General features: G+C 35.5%; 1 protein-coding gene across 3 annotated transcripts in view; it reads right to left on the reverse strand.

Moving 5' to 3' along the window:
• Positions 1–273: 273 nt before the first annotated feature.
• The window catches only part of PTGFR (prostaglandin F receptor), a 43,487-nt gene continuing 23,387 nt past the window's right edge, over positions 274–20,373 (reverse strand). The window contains exons 4-5 of one of the 3 annotated variants that reach the window (XM_023207500.1): positions 5,840–5,978; positions 1,313–1,920 (exon numbers count right to left, since the gene is read on the reverse strand). In XM_023207500.1, the coding sequence (XP_023063268.1) occupies positions 5,870–5,978 (109 nt within the window). In that variant the 3' untranslated portion in view covers positions 1,313–1,920; positions 5,840–5,869. Of the gene's footprint in view, positions 1,921–5,839; positions 5,979–20,373 lie in introns of all 3 variants that reach the window. The other 2 variants (XM_023207496.1, XM_023207507.1) reach the window with 2 other exon arrangements.

The raw sequence follows: 20,373 nt of genomic DNA on the forward strand, positions 1-20,373 counted from the left end.
TGTGTTATTAATTATTTACTGGCCTTAAAATCAGAATATCATGTGCCAATACGTTTGTGTTTCTCTTCTTTAAACTTACTGAAAAATTATTGCCTTTAAATCTTCAGTAAGGCTATTTGCTTAATTCCTTTTAATTTACTTATGGGAATTTACAAAAACATCACTAAAAGTTAACATGACTTCCAATGTAAATTACCAATCAAAAGCAGATATTTACGAGCATAATAATTTAAGTCTCATTGAACTACACAGATTTCCTAGAGAATCTGAAATCACCTAACAGAGAAGATTAATTTTTAAATGAATCCAAGTTAATGAAAGCAAAGAACTCTTACACAGAAATGCATTTCCCTACTATAAAGCAGGACTGCCTACCCTTATTTCTGACAGATCTAGGACAATTTGAATGAGTACTGAAATTCTTTTGGTTGAATTACACAAACAAGCAAAGAAAAAGTCTCAATTATTACTGGAAAATTTGGAGACAGATTATCTCTTGATCGCCTAGTTAATCGTTATAATAATCCCCAAGTGCTTGGCAAATTGCCATTCTTCTCCTCTTAGTACTGGTAGCACAGGCTTTAGAATATGCCATCTTACAAATTTAATGAACCTGCTATCAACAGAATTTTCTGATGTCTGTGTGTACATGTCTGTAAAGAAGAAACACACTAGCTTCAGACAGTCTTTGAATATTATATATTGATTATGTTTCTTTTAAAGTTCTCTAACACAAATAATGGCTCAAGGTAAAGCACCTTTTGCCAATATTCTTTGCACCTATCACTGGCATGTAGCTTCTGTTTGTTTGCATTATCCATGGTAGAGTTTTGAAACTGCTGTAATTCTAGTTGTCCATCAATGGGCTGAGATAGAGTCTTTGTTTCTCTAAAAATTATTTATTGCACAATCATGCGCAAAATTTTCAGAGAAAAAAATGATTATTTGAAAATCGCTAGTCTGTGACATCAAAAAACACTTCCAACAACAATCGACCTTCTTAATAATAAATGTAAGTAGTCCTGTTTGTCAAATATGACAAGAATGGGCCCATTCTAGACAGGATTGCAAGATCAGGCAACCTGTCCACCAGACCTGGAATATGCAGAGGTTGTTACAATAAACCGTCATGAATTCCAGGTGTCATGACCATGCATGTATTAATTGAGGCTACATAATGATGGGCAAAATAGGCCAGATCAAAAAATAAGAGTGCTTTATTTTATTGAGCCTAATTTATAAGGATTAGCTACAGAGCAGTGATCTCAAAATAACCATTTCACTATGCAGGCCACAATAAGATATTTTCTGGCAAATAGGCCAAATAAAGTCATTAGACTGCAACAGATGATTCACTCAAAGCATAAATAAGACAGATAAAGCTCAAAATTGCTTTCAGTGTGACTCCCATGGCATTATTTCATTGTGTCTACCTCCCATTGGCAAAAACAAGTGAAAAATGTACAATTATACTGTTTATTTGACAAATTTCAAAACATGAATCTGACAAAAGTATCTTCAAACTACATGATGAGGTCTGAATTCTCCAGTTAGGCTACAGGTATTTAACTAACTGAAATATTGCCAAACATGTCTTAATTTTGTTCTAGCCCTACACTGACTTACTGTCCTGTTAAATTAGGTGCTTGCTGATTTCTCTGCAACTGGTGACTCAGAAATAGCAGCAACCTTTAAGGAATTTTTAATGGAGCTAAGCTCCCAAATATGTAAGCTGATGACATGCACTCCACAGCATCGACTGGCAAGCTTGTAGAGATTCTTAAGGACAGCCTTCCGTAGAAGAATATATACCCAAGGATCTAAGATCTGATTCCATGTTGCCATTCGGAGAGCAAAAAGTGTTGTTTCACAAGTTTCCAGAGAATGATTTCCATTTATTCCAATATTGGCCATTGTCACCTAGAAAAGAAGAAAACAGGGAAATTAGTTGGTGCAGGCTTTTTTTCAATCCTATAATTTTTTAAAACTTAACTAGCTATGCTAGATGACATTCATTTCACTTTCCACAGAGTGATGCTATTGTGCAAAATACTGATAGAAAGAAATGAATGATAGCAGAAACATTCATGGAGACAATTGAATCATTTGAATTCAAATTGACATTAGAACTACAAAATTGATAACTTCTATAGTAAGTCAAATATGCATAAACAGAATCACCTAAGGCAGAACAAACGTTGATATCAGTAACTGACCTTCTCATACTTCTGAGAATAGTAAATGCAAAGCCAATGCACATCTGTTTTATTTCAATGAAGTATTTTTAAATAAATAAATTATAGATAAGCTAACAAATAGTTTTACAAAATGAATTTAGACCATCTGATATTAATTTGTAAATGGTATAAGACAAATGTTACTTTTAGATTTTCTGCTTGTTAACTACAAGGATACCACTCTCTTCAATTTTATATTTCTTTTTCTATATCCCTTTGCCCTAGCCTTAACTTGGCTAAAACATTCCAGAAAGTATGCAATGGAATTTTCTAAGGACTTTGAGGAAAGGAGTTTCTCTCTACACTACCATTGTGACTTAACAGTAACAATGTATTTCGTGGTTTCATGTGTCCATTTCCTGACCACCCAAGATTTTGAAGAGATCATTTCATGGAATCAGTTCTATAAAATTGTCCCAGCTACATGTTAGAACTAAGCAAATCACTGGTCCCAGCTTTGACTTCCAAACAAACAGTTGTGGAACATATAAGGTGGCTTTGAAAACATCTTGGATGTCCAAACAAATAAGAAATAAATAAACAAAGGGTAAAACTGAAAAGTGAAACTTGGGTCAATTTGCCACCATTAAAAGATGATGTAACAAAGACCAAAACACAAGTAAAAAGAAAATCAAGACTAGAAAGAAATGTACATCTTAATTTGACCCGATGATACCAATGGTTGAAGATTTTTATGAAAACCTTCTTTGTCTACACAATAAAGTACAAACTCCTCAGCTAGCTTCTTGATGATGCATCTGAAGGCTACTTCTATATTCTCATCTCCCCTGCAAATTCCCTACAATACAACCACTGTGAAGGTCTCATCTGTCCCAGATGCACCATGCCCTTCTGAGCTTTTGTTTGTGTAACTCCTTTTGTTTTGAGTTACATAGTGCACACTTCTCTGCTTCTCCTCTCTCCCCTATAAACAGCAGTGTGGTCACCAGATGTGGAAAGGCATGGAGTCCTCTTCTGAGGGAGCCCAGTGCCCAGGTTTCTCCCCAGAACAGTAGGGCACTGCCCAGGCACTCATCATTACTCTCTCCCCACCTTTAACCCCCAACCCCAGCCTTGGAAAGGGGTTACTCCACAGCATGACTTGGAAGAAGCACTAATCATTTAGCCACCAATAAATGTGGGGAGAGTATTTCTGTAAAAGAAATATCATTTATCATTAGTATATTAGTAATAACAAATACATTCATAATATTGATAAATCAGGACCACCTAAGTATCCAACAGAAGATAAATTATAGTACTTTCACATAATTGAAATATAGGCAGACTTTAATGTTTGTGATTCGGTGTTAACTTTTTAAAAAGCAAATTGCCAAACTGTACTGATTATGTGGTTCCATTTTTGAAAAAAACCCAAATATGTAATTTTGTGCACAGATAAAAGCCTAGGGTGTATGTCATTGTTTTCATTGGTTAACTCTAGACAGCAGAACTAGAGGGACTTTTGATTTCCTCGTTTTGTTTGTCTCAAATTCACTAATTTTCTACATAGATCATGCATTACTTTTATAAATTGTTTTTTCCTAAGAAATGTGTGGAAATATACTATTTTACTAAAGAATCAAAACTGATGTGGATTATTTGCGTACATCTCTACGGATGTGAGTAGAGCAGCACTGAAGTTACCACAGAATCTCCGGAAAACTGAAGCCCTGACAAGACTGGCAAGGGTCATGTGGGAACTGGGGTCAGAACAAGGATGTCTGCAAGCTGGTTTGACAAAAGCAGTCGGAAGCCATTTTCTCTGGTCTCTGGCAACAGCCTCCTGACAAGCCTTGAGAACATTATTATCTGTCTAGCCCACCAGCACTTGTATTCCAGACACTTATGTACAGAGTCTCATCATACACACAGCCTTTCATAGAGTTTCCAAGAGCTACCCGGTACATGGAACTAAAGGAATATGGGTTATTTTCTAAAATATCTTCCTGCGAACCTTGGCACATTACAGTTGTATATCTTTGTTGATGATTAGAGTTCTGAGAAGTAGACAGGACAAAGTATTTGAATATTCTATGAAAAAATTAATCAATTCACCTGATAACTGTAAAACACTGGACACTAACATAAGAGAAATAATGAGGTCAAAGAAGCCTGGAGGAAGGAGAGTATATGTTTATTGCCAGCTTGCAAAGAACAAAATAGTTGGTAATACAATGGATCTCCATTCATTTGGGCCACCTTAAACAATTCTATCAACTGTTAAGGTTACCAAAGTTAATGAATCTGCCAGGCTACTTTACTCATAGATAATAGAGCTCATGTTTGCTAAGGTTTTATTCTGGATGTTATCCCATCATCTCTCCCCCATGTCTGTACATGTGTTAGCCAGAGTCAGGCTCTGTGGTTGTTTACTATTCAAAGCCATGGTAAATTCGATAATTATGCTTCTATTCCTCTGCATATTTATAAATGTAAATCAATCCAGCAGCAAGTAGTTTTGAGTGTCTACTGTATCTAGGCATTGTGCTAGATGGCACTACCACCAAGACCCAAGTTAATGTGAATAAAACAGAAATGTAACTGAGGGGATTCTGAGAACAGAAGGAAACAAAATGGGCTCCATTTATTATGCACATAGAGGACTGTCCACATCACCTCTCATGAGAAGACAGAATCACAAATCTTACAGAGTGCAGGAAAATGTTATCTAGTCCAGACTTCTATACAAAGCAGAAATTACTTAGGGACGCCATTAAGTATGTGAGAAGAAAGTCTCAGCACTACTCAGGAAAAAATCTTTTCCATTTGAGCTGTATGAGTTGTAGAATGTTTTCTGTTACCAGGAGCTAAAATTTACTCAACATATTTTAATCTTGTTTTCTAGAGCATCACGGGTAATCAGTCCATTTACTAAATGTCAGCCTTTCACATATCTTAAAATAATACTAGTCTTGTATTTCTTCAAGTGTTTTTCATACAAAATGGTTTGCAAACCCCTACCTCTTATAGTCTAGTTTCTCAATCTTTCTTGAAGAAAACACATTGGACAGAAATAAACTAACTCTATATATGGTCCAATAACTACAAAGCTCAATGGAGCATCATTTCCTTTTGGACAAACTACTCCTATCTGTGCCTCCAGGACTACATTAGCTACTTTCTCTCTTGCATATTCCCTTGTGAATTGATCCTAGTTCATAGTATATTACAAGAAATACTCTCTTAATAATTTTACTCAGTGAATATGTAGAGTAAGCTTCAATTTTCCCTGCTTATTTTTCAAATTATTCAAATACTCAGAAAATATGGATATATAAATATTTGTACATACATATGTGGAGTTACAGTGACATATCTGTGACTTGATATTAATGAATTTACTAGCTAGGCATGGTGGCGCATGCCTGTAGTCCCAGCTACTCAGGAGGCTGAGGCACGAGATTCACTTGAACCTGAGAGGCAGAGGTTGCAGTGAGCAGAGATCACACCACTGCACTCCCGACTGGGTAACAGAGTGAGTCTGTGTCTCAAAAAAAATATATATATATATATCTACACACACATATATATATATGTGTATATATATATATACACACACACACACACACACACACATACACACACACACATGAATTTACTTGATGGCATAAACTTCCAATTCTGGAGCCTCAGATATCACATCTGAGCCAGCACCCATATATGTTGTTTGATCCACTTTCATGTTGCCTCTCAACCCACACCTTGTTTTTCTGTCCTTTCTCGTTGAGTGTCTTATCGCTTTAAAAGCAAACATAGTATTATAGACTCCTAAGTGGTTTTCTAGTCTCTATTTATTTGTTCTTCTTATTTCATTTTGTTTACTCTAGTTACAGAATATTTTGCAAATGCCAAAAAATGCCATTTTTCCTGCCCGCCCCTCACTAAAAATTACCTATCTAAATCCTCCTATCCTTCCTGTCCCATCTTCTGCAGAAAACCTTTCTTGATCTCTCTGTAGCTGAATAATCTCTCATTCTATACAGCCATTGTGTGTGACACCACTCCTTTAACACTGATAAACATAGTATCAGTATAATATGTAGAACATATTGAAATGAGATAATGTCAGTATGTGTATAATAGTCCCTTATGTCTTGAGGGTAGGAACTATGTCTTTAACTTTCTCAAATCTTTCGCCTCTGCTTTGTACAACATCTTTAGGAAGGGACTCCTACAGTTGAATTGGAGGGACAAGAAGAAACACGCCATTACAAGTACAGGAGTTAGGAGGGTTACACAGAAAGCAGCCCAGGCAACCTCAGGTCCAAAGAGTCAAGTTCCTTGACTGAAAATATCAGTTATGCTCCAAATATTGGTAATAATAGATGCACAAGACATTTTTATCCTAATAAAAACTGTTTATTATGACTGAAGTAATTATTAGTGTTTCATCTATGAATTAAAGAAAAAGCTAGTCCAGTAATTAGTTGTAATATGGGAGGTACAATGATTCAGGAATAAAAGACTACTTTATTTGACCGCTGGCAACGTTGTTTTAATAGCAAAAACAGACTGTACCAGTTAGGTGTTTCAGTAAACCATCCCTCCTATAACACATTATGTTTTTTCCAGCAAGAAATTTCCAACTGGCCCATTTAGTTTATTGTTACAGTAGTTTGGAAAGATTTTCCAAAGCATTCTCAAAGTTGTAGTACAATAATTAATTATTTAATGAGAATGTTTTTCTCATCTATCTACTTATTGAAATGTGTATAGGCTTTTTGTGCCTGGGCATCTATCTATTATTGAAATGTGTGTGTTGGTTTGCTGTGCCTCAGCTTCTGTGCCTCAGCTTATTGAAACTGTGTGTATTAGTTCACAGTCTCAGCATCCAACTACTTATTGAAATCTATGTGTTGGTCTTCTGTGCCTTGGCATCTACTTATTTATTGAAGTTTGTGTGTGTTGCTTACTGTGCCTGGACATCTAACTATGTATAAAATGCATTTGTTGCTTCACTGTTTGGGAATCTAGCTCTTTACTGAAATATATGTGCTTGTTCCCTGTGCCTTGGCATCTACCTATTTTATATGATGGAAATTTTTAATGAGAAGAGTGTCCTTTCAAAAATAAAAGATACCTATACATTTTAGAGAAAATCGGTCTTTGAAAAAGCCAATCAAACCTATAGACCAAATGCAAAGATACTAGAAGACCAACAAATTAAGGCACATGGAACACACAGAAAAGAATTGAGCCAGAATTAATAAAAAATGTCTATTTAACCCTAAAGCATACTATGAGTCTAGTTAAAGATAAAATCCATATATACTTCTGGTGAGGACAAAAAAGTCAGCCCTTCCTGATAATCCAGTCAATTTCATTAAAATTAGTTCAGTGTAATGGTGGCACTTGAGTCAATCTGGTTGTTTGGTCATGAGGATAAGACAATTTGAGTGTTGTGCTTTTTTTTTTTTGGTTAACTTTCTGAACTTACTTCTCTGGAGTTACACTTTTAATTTTTCTTCAACATACCAAAGCAGCAAATTGAAATTCATCTTTCTTCATTATAAGTCAATGTATACCCAAGCATTCTCTAGGTAATAGCCTGTGGCTTAAATCTCTGATCATACTCTCTCCCATGTAATTTCCAGCTCTTTGAATATATTTCCCATCTCATGGCCTAAAATATTAGCCACAAAGTTCAGTGCCAATCTCTCTCCTCTACAAAACAATCTGGTGTAATGGTTATACCCCACATAATTTTCTCCTGATGATTTTCTGTGTATTACTCATCCTTCAACTGTTTCAGAAGCATATGCCATGACTCCATTAAACCGTCAACTCCATCAAGAAAAAGATTTTGTCTTCTGGACACCCTTATTCCCAGTGCCATGGTCAATACTTGGTACATACTGGCATTCAGTAAATATCAAGAGAAGGAATTAATTAATGAGAAGAAATGTTAGAATCCATGGAGGTCACAAACCATGACTCTTATTTCCCTATGTGTTGGGCACATAGTGGGTGTATATTTGTTAACTGGCATACAACCTTCTCTGTAATGCACAAAACTATACCAATTGCTTCAGCAGCCTCATCATCATCATAAATGAATAACCAACTTTCATCAAGTTCCTGATACTGTTATGTTCAACATGCAATAGAAGACAGATTTAATGTGTTGTAAGATTTGGGGAGAGAGGGAGTCTTTTATTCTCTCTCTTTTTTTTAGCATATGTCACTAATGTATCTCATTGACATAATTTGCATGATACAATTACAATTACATTTTTATACTTCATTAATCATTACTTCCCTAAGATCTCAGAAAGCAGTTGTTTACTGGTATATTTGCATAATACTGATAATCAAAAAAGTGCAGTAAGTCCTTTTGTTTAAGATACAGTCTAGAGAGGCCATCAATCATTGTCTAAAATTCAAACAATTTTACTACTATATGAAAACTGGCTGTCTTTATGCCATTTAAACTTTTAAATGAAGATTTGCATTACTTTTTTAAATCACAAAAATCCAACTTCTAAATAAAAATAAATGTCACAATGCAGTATACAGCCATTAGCTTGAGCTGACATTCTTTCTGAAAAAAAGTACCAATCTCCAGATTTCTGACTAACAATCTTTTAAGAAGCATTTTATCTTACCTAAAAATTCATAGTCAATAGTATGTATTATATTTGCTGCCATTGTAACTGAAGTCTATGTCTTGTGGTAATGTATACAAATAAAACCTTGAGAATTTATCAAAGTGATCCACTAGAGAGAAAATTTCAGCCTGCTGACTATCATCTGTTCTTAACAAAGCTACAAGGCCCTTTAAGATATGCCTTCTATAAAACAGATTGCATCCTCCATCTATTGTATGGACAAGTCACAGTTAATTCTACAATCAGCACAGTTGTGTTCTATCCCTTTTAATGAGTGACTGTAGCCAATCTTTGAAATGGCTCCTTGACTCACTATTAGGCCCAAACCTTTGCTTCATCAGGTCACCTCATTCAAAATACAGGTCAGTGTCTGTCTTGAGTATTTCCTTGTCATGCTACAGACTGAGGATTGCTTACTGTCTTACTTGTCACTTGCCAAACAATGATATACATGGTGACCCTATTCTTTTTATTTGTTCATTCTTCAGAGCTATCTTATAAAGAGCATACAAAAATGTTATTGTCTTGGCTTCATTCCAATAAAATCACTGGTGTTCTTGTCCTGCTCTCCATATTCAGGAAGATCTAGGAGAAAATGTTAGAAGCCCTGGATGTCTGTGGCTATGGTATTAAAACGCATAGGTTCTCTCTACTCTGCCAATTTATGCTTCACATTTCAACCATTCCCCGCTGATGAATGACACCAAACATACGGCAAAAGAACACTAGAAAATACTTAGCAGGATCCAGTGATCTCATTTAACACTATCTCTAGAAATGCATCAAATCTCAGCTCTCAGTGTGTTGAACTTGATGCCACAGCAATCCCATACTCCACAGCCCCTCATAAAGACAGCATTAATTATCTTCAATTTTCTGCTGCTGAATAGGAGACCACTTTAAAATAAAGATCTAGCAATAATTTTTTAGGCCCAGTGAATAACATAAATTGTGTATAATTCTTGCAGTGTTGGGCAGTACCTTTCTTTCACTTGTTTGTTTTTGTTTTTAAAGGCATGCTGTAAATCTAGTACAAACAAGTCTCAGCAATCAACCAAAATCAACTGTGTTTCCTTGGTATGATCATTATGTGAAGAATTATTAATCTAAGAATATGCTAATTCCAGAAGACTACTTCCAATTGGAAAAGTTTCTAAGATTTTAAAACAAACAAAATATTCTGATACTACTTTTAAGTCTTACTGTGTAATAAAGAGTTTGACTAGTCATTGTCCCTGGTTTCTGGAAGGGAGTCTCTAAGCCCTTGGAATTTCCTTAATGATAAGAATGTCTTTATTAGTTGTGGTGGACACCTTGGACCATGTCTCAATTTCTGTTAATGAGGTGACTCATTGTGGAACCCTAAAGAATTTCAGGATGGGGACTGGCCATACTTGAAAGACCAACCATGTGATTAGAGGGTCAGGGCTTTGAACCACATGATATCAGCCTGACCTTCTAGAGACTGAGTTCAGTCACATGATCAATTATTCACTCAATTATGTCTACAGACTGAAACCTAATTAAAAACCCTGGATACCCACAATTCAGATGATCTTCCCTGGTTGATGATACCCATTAATACAGTAGGAGGTGTATTAATCCTAAGGACATGGAAGCTTAGTGTTTGGGACCCTCCCAGACCTTGCCATGGGGGTCTCTTCTTTTGACTGGTCCTAATTTGTATCCTCTATAATAAAATTGTAAGTATAGTACTTTCCTGAGTTCTACAAGTAGTTCTAGTAAATCATCAAATGCAAGAGGATAGTGGGAAAACTGAATTTGTAGCCAGTTTGTCAGAGGTGCAGGTGGTTAGGAATCTCTCAGGCTTGCAGATGGTGTCTGAAGTCAGGGCAGTGTTGTGGGGGACTCGGCTGTATATCTATGAAATTTGAACTAAGTCCACATAGTTAATGTCAGAATTGCACTGCTGGTTCCTTGCTACATCTTTGAGCATGGCAGTATGATAGAGGTTAAGTAAGGCTGGAAGTATTACAATAGTCTTGGGCTGCTTCGGTTTAGGCTTCCTGATACTCATCTGACATGCTGGAATTGGGGATGGGGTAACAATTTTCATACTATTAAGAAGCAGTTGGAGGATTTATGTGAACTTTATTTAAGCCAAGGTGGTTATCTTAGGTCAAATACATTAACAGTTAAAAAAAAAAAATCTTGCATTTGTCCAAAGTGTAGAGCTTTAGATGAAGTTATTCCACATTTCCCTCTTATTGGTATAAGACAAATATTTTATTAGAGAAAGATATAAAAGGTTAGAACTGGAAAGAATCTAAAAATTGTGTAGTCTAATTTGTTCATTTCACAGGAGAAAAAATAACCAAGGCAAGAGGGATAGGTGATTTGCCCAAGATAATAGCCATTTAGTATCAGAGCTGGGACTATGTCAGATCTATAACATCTAAAATTACACTGTGATTCCCAAGCTCCTTTAGTTAGGACATTGTTCGCTAGCTAAGGTAGATAAATTCTGATCAGGTTGTATTTCCAGTGAGAAAGAAAACATGCAGGATGTAATCAAATGTCTTGCCTTTCTTTTATTGGTCATTCAAATAGAACTTTTAATGTCTTTTTAACTTTTTTGCTGACTTACATAACTGAACAGTTGGCCTATGCAAATATTCATTCAGAAGCATTTATAAGGCATCTATTATGAATCAAATCTAGATATTTGGTTCTGAAGTGACTTCAAGAACTAATAAAAGTCCAGTAATCCTCTAGATAACATGTATTTATTCTCTTCCTCATTTTGTTGATACCAAATGGATTACTCTTGCTCCAGTGCATTGTGAAGCCAACCAACTCATCAAGCCCTATGTGTGTGCAGTTGTTGAGTATGGTGTAGAAGGGATGGGGGTTTAAAGAGGAAGGATGCATACAGGGATGGAGACAGGTTCACACCCTTGAACAAGTGCCCTCATCATGTGATGTCATTCTTTTCTAGTGAGCTAATAGATATACTCAATAGGAGCAACTACACCAGCTGCCCAAAAGGCACCATTAAGATTAAGCAATCCACACATTGTTGTATTATGTAAGTTGCACTAGATCTTTGTAGTCCAAAGGAGTTGCTGAAATTTCACTTTTTTATTTTCAGAAATCTAGTACTGAGATATTTGCTGGATTAGATGCTAGGTATATAGTTCCCAAAATTAGGAGTGTATCATTCAACATTTAAATTAAGTAATCACCAGAGTACTTGAAAAACCCTTTGGGTCTCTTCTTTAAACAATGAAATGCAGACAGACCTAACAAACTTTTAAAACATCACTCATTTACAAGTTATCATTTAAACCACAGAATACGGGAATACAGTTCACCATAATAATGTGGCATCTCTTTATTATATAAGCTACTTTAAAATATTGTGCCATGTATAAAAATTAAATAAAATTCTGTTGCAGTGTTAGTAATCCTTACCAAAACCTTTGTCATATCTCAGAGCTACATGTAGATCCTATCCACCCTACCTGTGCCAGACTTCCTATTTCCTGGTTAGTCCAAAAGTATTTATACATGTTTTTCACATTCTCCTTTCCCACAAAACTTATTCTTCAGCTCAGACTTCTTTTCATGACCACTTCCCCCATGAGTTTTGACTTGAATTATTTCTCCTTTTTCTTCCACTGTCCCAAAGTACTGACTACCTATGACTCAGTCTCTAAAGATATTATTCTATAATATAAAAAGTGTCATTAAAAGTAAATGATATTTCTGGGACTAAGAGGAAGGAAATGTGCGGATTAGTTCAATCTTTCTATAGGGCAATTTGGGCAATTTGGAAAAATATATCACAAGCCTTTGTAAGCCAGTTCTCCTTAAATCAATTCCATCTCTATGAATTTATTCTAAGGAATCAAATAAAAATAGCGTACAACAACCTACAAGTTGTTCATCTCAGTGTAGTTTATAAAACGAAAAATTATATAAGCAATCTCCAACAAGCAGGGATTTATAAAAAGAGATTACAGTACACCTACACAATGAAATACTTTGCAGCCATTAAAATGATGTCACCTAGGAATGCTTGAACTAAGGGAAAATAATTATAATGTAGTTAAGAAAATAAAGAAGATTACAAAGTAATAGTATTTTAGTTTGGTTAACATAGTAATAATTACATAGCTAAGACTTACTACAAAATTCCTATGTACTTTCTGAGATAGGTACCACTAATATTCCCATTTCAATGATAAGGAAAAGGAGACAAAAGGAAATTAATTAACCTGAGTAAGGCCAAACAGATAGCAAAGATAAATTGGGTTCACAAAGTCAAACCGATTTTTTAGAAAAAGTAGATTTGCAGGGGTGTCCATGGGAGAGAATAGTCACGGGTTCTTAGTTTCTGTTTCTTGTTGGGCCAGTAAAGCCCCTTCCTCATCCCCCCTTTTCTGCTTATCACCAGAGACAGAAGCTAAAAACCATGGCTTCGGGCTGCTAAAAGCCTAAAACAAAACAAAATAGAACAACAATAACAAAATAAGTCTGGTTGGGCAAGCTTGATAGAGCCTCTCTAATACATGTGTATATGCTTTGAGAAAGGAGTAGAAGAATATGAACAAAAATATAACAGTACATAACAAAAGTTGGGTATGTACTTGTGTTAGGCAGAATTTCAAAAATGACCCCCTTAATATGCTCAACCTAGTCTCTGGAACCTGTGAATATAATGAGATATGATTCCCATGATTGTGTTATATTATATGGCATGGCCGACCTTAAGATAGTGAGTAAGTGGGCCTAATTTAATCACATGAGTCCCTTTAAAGGCAGAGAACTTTCTCTAGCTGGTAGTAAGAGAAGCCAGAGAGATTCCCAGTGGGAGAAGAATTCCTTGCGCATTTTCTGGTTTGTGCATAGAGGGGCCACAGAAGAAGGAATGCAAGCTGCCTCTAGGAGCAGAAGATAGCCCCAACCTGAGGGCCAGTCAGGAAAAAAGGACATCAGATCTACAGTCACAAGGAAATGGATTCTGCCTGAATGAACTCTGAAAATGATTCTTCCCCCAAGCCTCTAGGTAACCGCCCAACACTGCTCCTACCTTCATCTCAGACACTTGTTGAGACCCTGAGCAGAGAACTCAGTTGAATGCACCCAGACTTCTGACCTACAGAACTGTGAGATAAGATAAGCACTATTTCATGCTGCCAAGTTATAGAACTCTGTTACGCAGCGATAGAAAACTAATACAGTACTTATGAGTGATTTAAAGTTAGGAAACAGTGAAATTTCTATACAGTAGATCAAAAACCTACAACAGCCATTACACTTAATGGAGAAAGTATAGATGCACTTTAAAATCTGGAACAAGACAAGGGTGCCCACTATTACTATTACTGTTTAACATAGTATTGACAATGCTATGAGAAACAAAAAATGAAGTATAAGAATCAGGAGAAAAGAGATAAACTTCTGTTACCTAAAAAAGTGATTAGACTCAATAAACAATTGAAACCAATGAGTTCAACCTGCTGCTGAATATATAACCAGCTTAGAAAACTCAAACTCACTTCTCTGTGCTAACAATACCAACTATAGAATAAAATAAAACAATTATTTCTGTATTTTTCAAATTTTATATAATGAACACATATAACTTTGTTAGTAGGTACACGCCCTATCAATGATCATTATCAAAATATTTAGAACATTGTTATCAATCAATCAGAATGGCACAGGCAATAATCAAGTAGTTCAGCCATATATGTATGTACCAGATGAATAAGAGCATCGTTTCTTATCATTGTCAAGTGATTATTATATTTCTCTTTGAAATCACTGGGAAGAGCAAAGTTTAGCTACCCACTTTTGCCAAGGAGAATTTCTCTCAATAATTGTTTTTCCCATAGTCGGGGGAAAAGGGAAGTAATTCCTTTGGAGTGTAATTAAAGCAACAAGGCAAGATGGCTTACTTAAAAGGTGGCAGTGAGCAAAAATCACAGCTGGTACAGAAGGGAGTAGAGTGTCTACAGAGCTGGAGAATGGGAAATTAAGAGAGAGGAGCCAGCCTGGCGGCCTGCATGTGACAGTACTATCCTACCTGAGCAGACAAGATTAAAAAGTGTAGCTCAGATTTCCTCCCCTGCATGAACTCAGAGTTGTTGCAAGCATGTGAATGCTGGGGGCCTTGCCATTACTTGTCTTTAAATTATGAAATGACAAGGTTATAAGTCCCTCATGGAACTAATTCTCACACCCCAAGTAAAAAACAGCAGTTAAAACATATCTACCTACCTAACAAGTACTTGACAAAGTCCACCACAGTGGTAGGTGAATTTTAACATAAAAAACAGCTGACTAGATCAAATTATTTTGACTTTATAACACATTCAAGATAAGCAATGGAGACCTTCTCTGTATACTTTAACCATGATCACTCCCAAACCGATGGCAAATCATCACCAAATTACACTAACGACTCACTCACATCACTAAGAAAGCTCTAAGTCATCCGAAGAGTAGATCTGAAAATGACCACCAAAGACTGTCCTGCTCTTAGGAGATTGTCAGCAAAAGCTCTGGAAATTTCTTTATTGCACTGCTGTAAAACTTTAGCTCCAATTCCACAATTCCCTTTCCAGTATGTAAATTCTCTTATTTTTTCCATTAAGCTACCAAGTTTTGTGGTATTATTTCCAATGCCAGAAAGCCAAACTCATTCTCTGTGGTTATATGGAAGATATTGTATTCTTAAGAGGTTTTACAAATAATACCACAAAAATGGCCTCACTTAAAAGAACACGACTTTTTTAACAAATAAGAGGAGATAAATATATAAGACCAACAAGTATATATTTGTATTCGGGTAAGTTGTTTCATAAGGAAGATGGGCTGAACTAACTTCAAGATTTCTCTGGTTGTTTAACCAGTGAAAGACACAAGATCCAAAACCCCCTAACTCAGAATGGCACAAGCCCAAAATCCCAAAAGGTAATGGTGTCTGGTTGGCATCTTGGAGGAGAATTGACCTTATTAAACACATTCATATTAGGAAACACAGCATGAAAAGAAAGGAAGTGGTATAAACCTGAAATGACATTTACTACAAGTTCATGGAAAAGAAATCAGTGTGAAGAAAAGATGAGATAATTTAACCCATGGAAAAAAGAAAAAAGGAAATTTATAAATCAACAATTAAGTCAAAAGAGAAGAGTTGCAATTTTAGAAGAGAATCCATTCTCATAATTGGTAGGTAAGAACCTACTCCACTACGCCCAGAGACCACCAGACATCACAATGTATATGAACTCAGGAGCCCTTTGGTCCAGAACTCTTTTAGTTGCTTGGCACAGATTAAACATAAATGAAGTTTCTTAGCAAAGCTGTTCCTTGGAAGGCCAAGGGCACTTGTTCACAGGATTCTTTTGTAACAAAACTGGTTCTGTTCATGCCTCCCCAAATAAACTATAAATTCCTTTGAGGTTAGTATCCCATTTTAGTCATGTTTGTATACCCTGTAGCACATGTGCACAGGCCCGTAGTAGCCACTCATTGAACGTTTTCATATGTTACTACCGAGTTCTAGTAGAGTACCAAATGGAATCATGGCCATAACAGTAACAATAACAATCACACAGCACCTTTCACTGGATGTTTACCAGATATCATGTGAAAACTGTTATCTGACTAAATCAGTGATAGAATCAAAAATATCACCTATATTTTACAGAGGTTATTATCTATTATCTAATATCTATATTTTACTGAAGCTCACAAATATCCTTAATAATTTGCCAAAGGACACATGGCTACTATGTCCAAACTGAGGTAGTGAGAAATTTCTGCACGCTACAATAGGCTATATGAACTTATATAATTAGAAGGAAAGGCTCAAGTATAGACTTGGGAGATAAACTTTTCACTCTCAGAGATGGTTTCAGTGTAGTCACATATTGTGGAGTAGCCACTGATGAAGATGCTTATTGATAGAGACAAAAATCAAGATAGCTTTGCATATAGTAAGTGCCTTATAAATATTTGATAGGCAATTTCAGAGCCAAATTAGGAAACCTAAAGAGTTTCCCAAGTCAAGGAATTCTATTCAACTGGGAATGAATACTGATCCTTTTTCCCAGTGACAGAAGCTGAAGAGTAGTTAAGCACCTTGACTCAGACAAGTCAGAATTCACTGAGGCTAGCTACGGTGGGGCTGTCCCTTTTGCTCCCCAGAAAGATTTGCTTCTGCAAGGTACTCAATTTTTGAAATATTTTAAGGCCTTATGGAAAAGCTCTGCAAAATAAAATGATAGCCTCTGCTCATGTTTTACACATTTGAAATAAAGGGAGATGTGATATTACAATCAATCATGAAAAAAATGTTTTTTTTTAAATTCCAGAATTAAACCCTAACTGAATCCCAAATAAGGGTGTCTAAATTCCTAGTTCATTGTCCATCTAACATGGAATACATGCTCTGCTATAAATTCATGTGTGTGTGTGTCTTTCATACTGTAATTACAAATGCAGTAGTGTTGGAACCTTTCTCTTTTGTATTAAAATAATTATCAGGACACTTCAAAACTGATTTCTCTAGGGTCAAAAAAATAGAACAATTTGTAGCTAAAACATGGAGGTGCCTAATTTTTTGTGTGTGTACAAAGCTGTGCAAAACCAAAGCCAAAAAGAAATAATAAAAGAGTAATAAAAAGAGTCAAATAACTCCACCTCAAAAAAAGAAAAATGTAGATATATAACTTTATATTCTCAGCCAAATGAATATCTATTGAAATGTTCTTTGCTAAACTAACAGAGAAGTTATATTGAGATTATTAACCAAGTAGAATAGATAAGAGATATCTGAATATTTCCATTAAAATTTTCCACAAAACATAATTGTGTTTTAAGCCATAAGGAAAATTATTTTGAAAGTATTTTCTTTTTTCAATTTATTTTATTTTAAGTTCTGGCATACATGTGCAGAATGTGCAGGTTTGCTAGGTAGGTGTGCATGTGCCACGGTGGTTTCCTGCACCTATCAACCCGTCATCTAGGTTGAAAGCATTTTCTTTGTTATTTACAAACTAATCTTGGCATAATAGTAATTTATTATTTGTCTTACTTCCTAATATAAATTCCAGAAAAGCAATCACTTATTACTCATGCATTAAATGAAATTTCTAACAAAAAATTTTTCCAAAATAAAACTTTCTGCTATATCCTGCTCCATTATAATCCATTCTCTACAAAGCAGCCAAAATGATCTTTTTAAATCATGCATTAGATCATACCTTTCCCTTGTTAAAAACCCTTCCAATGGCTTCCAAAAAAAATTTTAATTGAAACTCACCATAGCTTCCAAAGTCCTAGACAGTCTGACTCCTACCTTCTTCTGTGTCCTCAAATTCTACCACTTTCATCTATGCTCCCGTTGCTCCAGTGAATGACCTTTGCTTTGTTCCTCATTACAGTCCATCCCTGCTATTGGGTTTTTGTGCTGGATTTTCCCTCTGCTCAACCACCCTGCCCCGATAATTTCCCATGGCTGGCTCCTTTTTGTCACCCAGGACTAAGCTCATGGTGAGGATGTCCTTGAATATCTAATCTAAAAAGTTCCTTTCCCACCCACAATCACAGCACTTATCACTCTTTGAAATCATCCTATAAATTTATTTGTTTACATATTATCTACCCCTTTCCAAACCATCCTTACCCCTCTTCAACCACCACCTTCAGAAGAATATGACCCATAAGAGAAGGGATATTGCTTTGTCCAGCAGCACAGCCAGCACCATAGCCCTAGCATCTAGAGCAGTATCTTACACATGGAAGGCACTGATAAAAAATTTTATTGAATAATTGAATGAGTATTTCTAAACTCATTTATGGTACATTTTATGGTATATTTTAAGTGTCTAGGTATGGTATTTATGGTAATATTTTAAGTGCCTTCATATAGTGAATTTTTACTAGGACATTTATCTTTGGTTCTTTAAAAATCAAGAACTATGGTATCCTGCAGCTGCAAATATGCTTAGGTAGGATTGCAAACAGTAGTGTTCTGATAGCAAACACATCAGATTTTGCAAGACACTTAGGATAAACAGGCTGCTCAGTGAGAGATGAACACATTTTCAAAACAAAAGTTTGTTTTGTTGTCATCAACATTCTGGAACTGGCTCCTTCTTGCACCCTCTGATTTTAATCAAAGCCTGATGACTGGTTCCTCGCAACACTCAGCAGTGACTTCTCTCTTCCCTGGATGTGGTTTTAACCTTTCAATGACAGAATAGGAGAGAAAAACGACTTCTCCAAGGTAAAAAAAAAAAAAAAAAAAAATCTGTACAAAATCCAGGTTATTTTTAATACTCATTGCCAACTAACACAGCTGTCCATTTTTTAAATTTTGAATTCTAAAATTTACTCAGATAAATTAATACCTATTTAAGTTGGAGACAGAAAAGGGTATGAGACTGAGGGCATTGCCAATGCTTTGGAAGGGAGAAGAGAGGCAAAAATTACTTTTAAAACATTATTGAAGGCCCTTGTTTAGCAAATTTGCTTAAAGATTGCTCTCAGTCAGCCCTGTGTCAGCATAACGACAGAGTACAAAAATCATCCTCCCTTTAATGTTTACTTTTCTCTACATATCACAACCACCTTCATGTCTTTGTGTTTTCTTCATGTCAGAGCTCTTCTCCGTGAATGTTGACTTAAATCTGAAGACATTTTAATTTTAACTAAAATTTCAAATATAATATATGGCCAATAATGTTGTGCAGCTGCTCATGATGTTGTATCATATGATTGCATCCCTTAGGTAAGCCCTCTGAACATACATAGTCATAAATATTTTCCACATCTAAGGAAATCTACATTCTACAAAATGTCTTGAAGATTCAGTGAGTTAACATCTGTAAAGCACTTAAAATCTTGTGTGGCATATAGTAGGAGTTATGCATGTGGTTTTTTTTTAAGAAAAAAATTGATTGGTTCTTACAGAAAAATTCTTAAGCAAGAGCTTTAAATTTAAAACGATCATCACAATTACAGTTTTATAGTTACATTTCAAAAAACTTGACTCTTTTTACAAAAAGTAGCATTTTAAAAATAAAATCCTCATGTGACATTCAAATGCAATTCATAACCACACCTATAAGGATGTTGTTTTATTCAGCAATTTTATTCGTGGTGAAAGGATTCTAAAGGATCCTAAAGGATGAGCTGCATTTTTCTTGAACTTTTCCAAGTAGTGTGTGAGGCAGCATAGGAAACAGAGTAGAAACATGAAATTCACTCTGTCACTGAGGAGTTTCTAGCCACTTGACAGATTAGATTAGTCACAAAACAAACAGCACAAAATCTATAATCATGTAGAATTAGATGCTATATCTTATCTACAGAAAGAGAGATAAATATAAGGTAGAAAATCACAGCAGATTTCTTGGAGAATGTTACATGTGTAAATAAAGACAAAGAGTGTCCAGAATTGTAATTTCTCTAATTAAAAAAACTCAGATTTGAATCAGTATAATGTGCTAGAGTAACATATTCTTTTTAGAGATGATTTTTAG

The sequence above is a fragment of the Piliocolobus tephrosceles genome, chromosome 1, assembly GCF_002776525.5.
Source record: "Piliocolobus tephrosceles isolate RC106 chromosome 1, ASM277652v3, whole genome shotgun sequence".
Classification (NCBI taxonomy): Eukaryota; Metazoa; Chordata; class Mammalia; order Primates; family Cercopithecidae; genus Piliocolobus; species Piliocolobus tephrosceles.